This window comes from Alosa alosa, chromosome 8 (assembly GCF_017589495.1).
Source record: "Alosa alosa isolate M-15738 ecotype Scorff River chromosome 8, AALO_Geno_1.1, whole genome shotgun sequence".
Lineage (NCBI taxonomy): Eukaryota > Metazoa > Chordata > Actinopteri > Clupeiformes > Clupeidae > Alosa > Alosa alosa.
In genome coordinates this window covers 19,197,004-19,207,003 of record NC_063196.1, presented here as the reverse complement: position 1 = coordinate 19,207,003, position 10,000 = coordinate 19,197,004, and the positions used below count along the sequence as shown (strand labels likewise).

At 46.5% G+C, this 10,000-nt stretch overlaps 1 protein-coding gene across 1 annotated transcript in view; it reads right to left on the bottom strand.

Annotated features, from left to right (window-relative positions):
* The window catches only part of cep85l (centrosomal protein 85, like), a 67,427-nt gene that overhangs the window by 14,873 nt on the left and 42,554 nt on the right, over positions 1-10,000 (bottom strand). Inside the window, exon 6 of the mRNA XM_048249888.1 lies at positions 1,186-1,271. Within this exon, the coding sequence (XP_048105845.1) occupies positions 1,186-1,271 (86 nt within the window). The remainder of the gene's footprint in view (positions 1-1,185; positions 1,272-10,000) is intronic.

Sequence of the window (10,000 nt, the reverse complement as noted above, 5' to 3'; positions counted from 1 at the left end):
GTGAAGTAGTATAGTGAAGGGTTGTTAAGTTGGGCAGATAGAGCTGAGCTGCGCTGAGGCTGACTGGGGTGCTGTGGTGTGTGGGGAGTGGGGTGCTGTGGGGAGTGGGGGGCTGTGGAGGCTGACTGAGTGGCATCTGTAAGAGCTCCTGCAATGTTAGCAGGGCTGGAAAGGTCTACCCACAGATCCCACTAAAAGCCAGCCTGGCCTTTCATGTCTAATACCCTAGGGTGGATTGTGATGTGTGTGTGTGTGTGTGTGTGTGTGTCTGTCTGTATGTCCTGACTGGCTGATGTCAGGTGTGTGTCCTTTCATCATGTGTGTTTGTTGTTGTGTTTATGTGTATACACGGGAGACTGTAACACATGCAGAGTTTCATGCAGTTCACTCTGCATGTTTGTAGGCTCTAGTGTACCAACTGGTCTCTCTCCCAGAGGAACACATGCTTCGTCTGCTTCCCCTCACACAGAGCACAGTCCCCTTCCCCTGTGTCTCTCTCTCTCTGTGTGTGCAGCTCTGTGTTTGGAAGCCAGTGTCCAGACGCAGAGGAGAATGCCGCTGTAAAAATGGCTACTGAAGGTCACCATCACTGCCATGTCACGTGTGAATGTGCACACATACACAGACACGCACACACACACACACACATACATACATGCACACACGCCCGCCCGGGCACTTTTACTCGTCACACCCACAGATGTACACACACATACAAATACATGGAATCTCGTGCACTTCTCCATAGTCTTTCCCTCATCTACCAAACCACAGCACACACAGACGTGTGCAAACACACACACACAGTCACACACCCACATTTTTATAGACATCCAGAATGAACAAGAGGTGAGGGAAAGGGAAGGTGAGGCCCAGAGGAGAGAGAGAGAGAGAGGGAAGGAGAGGCTGAGTAGGGAATGGACACTACAGGTGACCGGACTTGACAAATCATCAGAATGCATGAGGAAGGGAGGGCAGCAGGAGACTCCCTGGAGGAGAGATAGAGAGAGAGAGAGAAAGAGAAAAAGAAAAAAAGAAAGAAAGAAAGAAAGAAAGAAAGAGAGAGAGAGAGAGAAAGAAATGGGAGGCTTTGTGAAAGAGGGGAGGGGGTGATGGAGAGAGAGAATGATTGATGGGAGATGGAGTGAGAGGAAGCATGCGGGAGGACGTGAAGAGGGTTCTCACCTGTCAATCTCCAGCTCTCTCTGCCTGAGCAGCCCCTCTTTGATCTTCACCAGCGTGTTGACAGGCAATGCAGTGCCCCCTAGCATCTGAAAACACAAAGACGAGCCAACCAGAGTCAATACAACATAGTACAATACAGTACAGATGTGCGGTCTTCACTGCATCACACCAACACACATGAACACAGCACTTTCCCATTCCAAAAACACACTTGCACATCAAGTCACCGTGTAACTGGAAACTTTGACAATGGGAAACGGGAGATTAAAATGATCTGTGAAGGAAGTAAGAATTTTCTGCCGTCCGATCCTTATCATTATCCATTACCATCATTATGACGGTAAAAAATAGCAGAACAGATTTTAGAATACTGATACTGTTCTGGAAATCTCCGTCCAAATCTATCATACCAGGAATCTGTATAGCAGGGCAGCTGAGGGGATCGGAATTGGGTCAGTGGCTAAAACACAGGTGTCTATTCTCAGAAGAATGCCCCCTTATCTAGGAGTTTCCGCTGGACTCTTATGTCTGCATAACTTAGATTTTTTTAGTGTGTTTGTGTGTGTGTGTGTGAGAGAGAGTGTGTGGTTATGCGAGTGATTGTATATATATATATATATGTGTGTGTGTGTGTGTGTGTGTGTGTGTGAGAGAGAGTGTGTGGTTATGCGAGTGATTGTATATATATATATATATATATGTGTGTGTGTGTGTGTGTGTGTGTGAGAGAGAGTGTGTGGTTATGCGAGTGATTGTATATATATATGTGTGTGTGTGTGTGTGTGTGTGTGTGTGTGTGTGTGTGTATATAGAGAGAGTGTGTGGTTATGCGAGTGATTGTGTATATATATATGTGTGTGTGTGTGTGTGTGTGTGAGTGAGAGAGAGAGTGATTGTGATTGTGTGTGTGTGCATGTGCGAGAGAGAGAGAGAGAGAGAGAGAGAGATAGAGAGAGTGTGTGTGAGAGAGAGTGTGTGTGTGTGTGCGAGAGAGAGAGAGAGAGAGAGAGTGTGTGTGTGCATGTGGTACTGAGAACCTAATCTCATATGTCTTGTTAGTTGGAAGGTGCCGGAAGCTTGGTGTGAGGAGCTGTCAATGAGGTCATGCCTTCGCCTATGAGGTTGACCTGTCATTGTTTCTAACCACACACACACACACACACACACACACACAGCTCTGGAGGACTAATGGTAGTTAGTTTAGTTAGCCAGTGGGATTGTTATTGTCTTGCAAATACTGTAGATATGCAGCCAGCACTGTCTAGAGTGGAGACACACACACATACAGAGTTTTATTTGTCCTTCTTCTAACTTGTCCCTCTTTAAAATAGCTGAGAGCTTTCCAGAGAAGTCAGCCAAGTTGCTCAGAGTTCAGCAGCCAAAAACTCCGGGGCGATGAGTGATGTCAAGACCGAGGGCACAAACAATACACAAACAATATGGAAACACAACACACACACACGCAAATGTTTTTTGCCTTCATATAAACCTGACCAGTGGAATGCCTCTCCTACAAACTTTAGTGCTGGGCTTTCACACACACACACACAAAAACAACCGTAATGACAGGAACCAGGCGCTCTAGACCCCAGCAGGTCACAAAGCCCACTTCACATACCTGACGGGGTTTGGGGTTTTGGGTTTGTGTGTGTGTGTGTGTGTGTGTGTGTGTGTGTGTGTGCGTGTGTACGTGTGTACGTGTTTGGGTTGGTGGCTATTTTTACCTCTGCAGTCACCAGTGTAGCTCTGTAGTGTGACTGTGCACAACAGGAGAGCAACATCTCCATCTGAGCCCTGTGGCGTTGGCAGTAAAGCCCATAAGAGGTCCGGATGCTGGCCAGACTCAGGTCAAAACAGGCCACGGGGATTAATGTTATTTACTAGTGTAAGTATATATGTATATATACACTCTTTTGATCCCGTGAGGGAAATTTGGTCTCTGCATTTATCCCAATCCGTGAATTAGTGAAACACACTCAGCACACAGTGAACACAGTGAGGTGAAGCACACACTAATCCCGGCGCAGTAAGCTGCCTGCTACAACAGCGGCGCTCAGGAAGCAGTGAGGAGTTAGGTGCCTTGCTCAAGGGCACTTCAGCCATTCCTACTGGTCGGGGTTCGAACCGGCAACACTCCAGTTACAAGTCCGAAGCGCTAACCAGTAGGCCACGGCTGCCCCCTACTACGACTCTTAATGGCTCTCCCATCACTAGATGCATATGATACATTACAACAATCTAGCCTATATAGGGGCAGAAATAGGTATGTGAAACATATGGACAAAGGGGTTGTGTGTGTGTGTGTGAGAATGAGTGAGTGTATGTATGTATATGTGTGCGCGTGTGTGAATGAGTGAGTATGTATGTATGTATGTATGTATGTATGTATGTATGTATGTGTATGTGTGTATGTGTGTATGTGTGTGTGTGTGTGTGTGTGTGTGTGTGTGTGTGTGTGTGTGTGTGTGTGTGTGTGTGTGTGTGTCCATACATGTGTGAGAGATCACCCTCACACTGGCCTTGCAGCGACTGGAGTGAAACACTGTTCTATTCTGGGCACTATTGAAGATTCTGACTAACAGCTCTTACATCAGAGGCTGTTTCGTAAGCTAGTGCACAGCTAACCAGCTTTAGCTCCATGATCATACAGAGGAGCACAGTGCACCGGACAACTGCTTCATCAGGCCTGCTGGCAAGCCCAGAGGGGAAAAACACAGTGTGCTACACTTCAAAGAGGCAGCAACAAGCTAAGTAAAGACTGGGGGATATGACTCTGAAAAAAGAGAACAGAGAGAAAGAGAGGGAGAGGGAGAGGGAGAGGGAGAGAGAGAGAGAGGAGAGAGAGAGAGAGAGAGAGAGGAGAACAGAAAGATGGCTGGGAGAGAGAGGGAGAGAAAGAGAGAGAGAAGAGAACAGAAAGATGGCTGGGATAGAGAGAGAAGGGAGAGAGAGAGAGACAGCAGGGTGCAAGAAAGACGACAAGGACTTTGTGTCTCCATGTATGCCAGGGATCCAGATTAATCCTCCAGTGCAAAGAGAGAGGGGACATAGCTGCCATTCCCGTCCAGTTAATGGACACTCTCGCTGCGGCCTTTTAACACCTGAAAAATACTTCAACCACATGTATGGGACCCTGCTGGGACGGTATTACTGAAGTCTCTCAGTCACACACACTAACACACACACACACCTCCAATTGATACACAGACATGGGGATATTTCCAGTACGGCCTTTAAATACCTAGAAAATTCCGCCAACAACATACTTGACCCTGCTCTACTTTCTGTTGGTAAGCCCACACACACACACACTCCCATCCTGCCCATCACACACACACTCCCTCCCTGCCCATCACACACACACACTCCCTCCCAGCCCATCACACACACACACTCCCTCCCAGCCCATCACACACACACACACACACCCTCCCTCCCTGCCCATCACACACATACACACACTCCCTCCCTGCTGACCACACACACAAACCTGAATATTTACAGATGTAAACTATTTAAACTACTTCATCTGCATTTTTGACCCAGCACTACTGTTATTGCTGAAGCCTCTCCATCACACCACACACACACACACACACACACTTTGCCTGTTTCCCCAGAGACGAGAGGTTCCCATCCTCCTCTCATCCCTTGTTATTGCTCCAATGCTTTGTATAAATATCCAGGAGCACTCCACGGCATTAATAAACATGGCCGTCCAGACCACTTCACCACTAAAGAGCAGCTGGCCACTCTACAGGTGCTTACGCATGCAAATGTGCCGGGCCACTCACTCGTGAGCCTGAAAACCACAACCAGGGTCACGGCTAAACTTAGCGCCAGTCGTAAAATGCTCACCTAGAAGAGATTTGTGCGTGCCCGAAACTAGCATTACATTAGACCAGATTTTAAAACCACAAGAGACTGATATTCCTGCATATTATCGGCACCTGGGATCCGAAAACGGCCAGTGCAAAGAGATGCTGTCTTAAAATTATTTTTTACTCATCTTAAAACCACATTAAAGCTGCAGTTGGCAAGATTTTTCTGATCATATTCACTGAAACCAACACTATGCTCCGACAGAACAACATAAATCAGCCGGTTTTAGAAAAAAAACCCCGCACCTCTACCTCCACCTAGAGCCTGTTATTTGTTTTGCAAAAATCCACAGCTCCCGGTTCTTCTGGTCCAATTGGAGCAGGGCTGTGTGAGATCTGACTGTCAATCACAGTCTGGTGCGCACTGACGAGCGCAAACTTGATGAGAGTTATTATTATTATTAAGATGTAATGTGGTCTGTGGTGCTCATTCTGAAGCAACAATTTTCTCAGTGTCCCTCGACAACAGATGATGACCAGAATCTGGATGGATGTGGCTAGCATGGCGACAAGGCCCTGCCTTCCTTTTTTTTTTTAGACGTTCATCTGTACTCAGGACACACACGGCTTCAGATGCCATCCATGCCAGTGGCAATATGTATGGGTGTGTCCATAGAGCAGAAACACACACACACACACACACACACGGAGAGTACCGAACAGTTGTTGTACATGCCGGTCCCATACATCATATAGTGCTGATGGATGCAACGGCAGAAATGTCAACTCTTTTAATTTAGATGCTAAAACCACCCCAGAGATAATCTGTGTTGTTGTAACAAAGTCTCTCTCTCTCTCTCTCTCTCTCACTCACACACACACACACAAACACACACGCACGCACGCACGCACGGGCACACACACAAGATTTTTCTCCGTCACTGCCTCTTCTGCCACTTTCACAATCACAGACTTAAAAACATAAATTGTAACACACACTCACACACACACTTCTCTTTGACTCTTTCTAACCATCACCATCAGTGCCACCCATTTGACAGGCAGCAGGTCACTTGTCTTGTTAAGTGATCGCTGCATGAGCTGGTGCTTAAATACTCCCTCACTGAAGTCTCCAGTGGCTCGCTGCTAATCCCAGTGAATGGCCTGTCTGCATATGAAGAATCTGCTCCTCTTAGTCTTGTATTACACACACACACACACACACACACACACACACACACACACACACACACACACACATATACACATACCCACTGGAGACAGAGAATCTTGTAAGAGCAAGCTGAAGTGTGTGCCTGCTACACTGAGTCTCTTATTACTCTCTCTCTCTCACACACACACACACAAACACTTTAGCCAGGGATTCTTGTAAGAGCAAGCTGTGTTAACATGACAGGGCCACAGTCTGGGTGAGGTTTGCGTTGTCACCTTCAGGCTGTCAGCACGCTACAGCAAGATGTTATGGTTGCTAAGGCTGCTGTGGCTAACAGGTCGGTGTGTTTATGGCTACAGAGAGGGCAAAGCACAGCAGCTGCGGCTCCACACTTAACCAGGAATAACAGTGCCCACAAGGCTAACGGCTAACCAGCTAATGGCTAACCACGCCACACAGATGTAGCAGAGATACAGAAAGAGGATAACATTTAAGCTACCGTGCAGAGGAGACCTTAGCTAGGAATTACCATAATTTCCCAACTATTAATTTAATATGGTATTTAATATGGTATTAATGTGGTTTTGTTTCTTTTAACTTGCATAATACACTGTCCTGCAGCTTATACACAATGCGGCTAATACACAGGAAATTACTTGTACTACTGCATCTGTTTATATTTTGTGTCTGACTTCATACCTACACCTGACTAATAACTGGATCAGTGGGATTTATCTGTGTGTTTAGCTCTTTCTATCAGAAATGGTGGTATAGATAGAAAGTATAGGTTAGGCTTACAAAATGTGTTGCTGGCAAAGCCATGGAGTATGTAGATCCAGGTGCTGCAGCTGGAGATGTGCCTCTCCATACTCTGTGTGTGTGTGTGTGTGTGTGTGTGTGTGTGTGTGAGAGTGTGTGTGTGAGAGAGAGAGAGAGAGAGAGAGAGAGATATAGAGAGAGTGCCTGCAGTGTGTTGGTCCAGGTGATTCTGGAGATGTGTGAGGCGTGTGCAGAGAGGGTTACTGGGTAACCTATTAAAACAGCAGAGCCATAATGAGCATTCGTTTGTGGCTGAAAATAACATGGCCAGGTTAATGACCAACACACCACAGGGTACTTTGCGTAGGCAGGGTGATACGGTGCAGAAACTATTGCACCTGACCTCTGTGTGTGTGTGTGTGTGTGTGTGTGTCTGACTGGGGATATGAAGTAGCGATAGAACAGAGAGGGGATGAGGGAGAGAGGAAATGTTTGTCAGTTTCCCTCTCCATGCTCTGTGTGTCTGTGTGTCTGTGTGTGTGTGTGTGTGAGAGAGAGTGCCTGTGTGAGATTCTATCCCGCTTGGTGTGACAGCTTTCAGCCCCACACACACACACACAACAACTCGCTAATCTCCTGGCACTTCTCAGAATCCTATCACACCTGCCCCCCCCTCTCTCTCTCTCTCACTTCAATCTCCTTGGCTGAAACTAGGGTTGCCCATATTCCTGCCTGATAAATGATGAATGCAGCACTCATCTATATTGCAGGATTCTTCTGAAAATTCCAGAACTCTGTTGCTAGCTGCAAAAGCACAGTGTCACCCAGCTAGGAGCTTTACCACCGATCGGTGGCATCAGAAAAAATACAGAGGTTAAACACTGTTTAACTTAAGATTATTCAATACACACACACATACACACACACACACGAAAAGGAGACACAGAAAATACAAAATATGGGAAGAAAGAGAGGGATGAGGTGAGTGGTCCAAACTTAATTTTTCTAAAAACATCTAGTGGATTAGTGCTGTGGATGGACAGGTGAGGTTTGAAGGGACAAGGCACCGTGGACATTGAGGTGTGTGTGTGTGTGTGTGTGTGTGTGTTTGCATGTGCATTTGAGGGCCAGCCAGCTATGGCTCTCAGCTCGACATAGCTACACACAAACACACACTCACAACAACTATGCACATTAACAGCCTATAAACCAGGCACATCTACCCAAAGGTCAAGCTTAACAGTGCTCCTCATCCAGTAACAAAACAAACCTCAAAACACACACACACACAAACACAAACGCACAAGCAAATTATACTCTCACAAACACTCGTTTTGTTGAGCAGATGAGAGGCAATGAGTGCCTTGGTGTGTGTGTGTGTGTGCGCGCCCATGAGAGCATGTGTGTGCGAGTGTGTGTGTGTGCGCGCCCATGAGAGCATGTGTGTGCGAGTGTGTGTGTGTGTGTGCGCGCCCATGAGAGCATGTGTGTGGTATGGCGGTAATTCATAGTTGTCTGAGTGGCGATACATTAATGGAATGGCCTGACTGGACACAGATATCAAAGGCAGACTGGAACAGAGGCACATGTTGGGTGCTGGCACACATAGAAAGCTGAGGCTCAAAGGCTTTCAAACATCCTGCTCCATGACACGTGAAAGCCATTCATTACCCTGCTACAGCACTGTCCACACACACACACACAGGATTTCCCCTCGAGTGTGATGGGTCAGGTGGATGACCTAACCATACAATCGACCAAATATTGTTCATTTCTGGAAATAAGTTAGGCTACACGTTGAGACAACAACAGGGCTTTTTCTCCCCAGTCAACAGAACATGAAGCGGTGTCTGCTATCTGCCACATACACTACCATCCATCTCCATTATTACCACTCTTAATAAATGATTCATTAATTGTTCATTACACTTTAATATAAAGACAGTATATAACTTATCTTAGTAAGATTTCCTTCTCCTCTATGTGCTCAGATAAACACAGATAAACACACACACACTTCTCTCCTGGCATCTGGTGCATTTATGGGTTTGCATAACTGAGTCAGTGAGAGTGGAGGTGATGAGCTTTGAAAAGAGTGTGTTTGTGTGTGTGTGTGTGTTTGTTTTTGTTGGCACAGAGACACACAATGTTTATAGCAGAGGGGCTCGACAGAGCTCACTCAGGTGCCCTTCCTGTCTCCTTTCTCCAGCTCTTTTCCCTATCCCTCCTTCTTCTCTTTCCATCACTGTACTCTAATGCTGTCCATCCTTTTTTCCCCTCTTGTCTTCTTCGTCACTCTCTCTCTCTCGTTCTCTCTCTCTCTCTCTCTCTCTAACTAGACCTTCTGCTGAGTAACACTGTTCTTCTTTGCAAATATATCCCCATTGTAACAGGTGTTCGAAACACACTTAACATCTTCCCTCATTCTTCTGCTGTGTGTGTGTGTGTGTGTGTGTGTGTGTGTGTGTGTGTGTGTGTGTGTGTGTGTGTGTGTGTGTATGCGCATTTGTCTGTTTATCTCTGCCTGGGCTGCAGCCCCTTATAAGGAAGAGGATGATGAGACCCCAAACTTGCAGCTTTCTTCCTCCTCTGCTGCCAAAAAGCCGAGAGAGAGAGAGAGCGGAGCAGGAATGGAGGGAGACTTTCCCAGAGCGCCTGGGGTTTTCCAGACCTACTGCCCTCCAGACAAACACACAAGCAACTGTCCACCAGCACAAACACACATTCACTGACGCCAGTTGGAAAGAATCACTGATGATGACCAAACAAACACATATTAGTTACACGCTTGTGTTGGGACTTAGTCATATACAGTTGCAAACAAAGCCTACTGCTTAGTTTCTGTCATAATATATCATCCATCTATACACACACACAAACCTACATTGGCAGTGGCACTAATATCAACAGAATATTCAGGTCACTACCAAAGACAAACCACTCACTGAATCTATGAGCTATTCTTGATCTGGCATCCACCACTCTCACCAACCTTTCATATCAGAGAACACACCCACACAGGCCTTCGTTGGGAGTTCCTTTACACCTACCAGTGGACCCA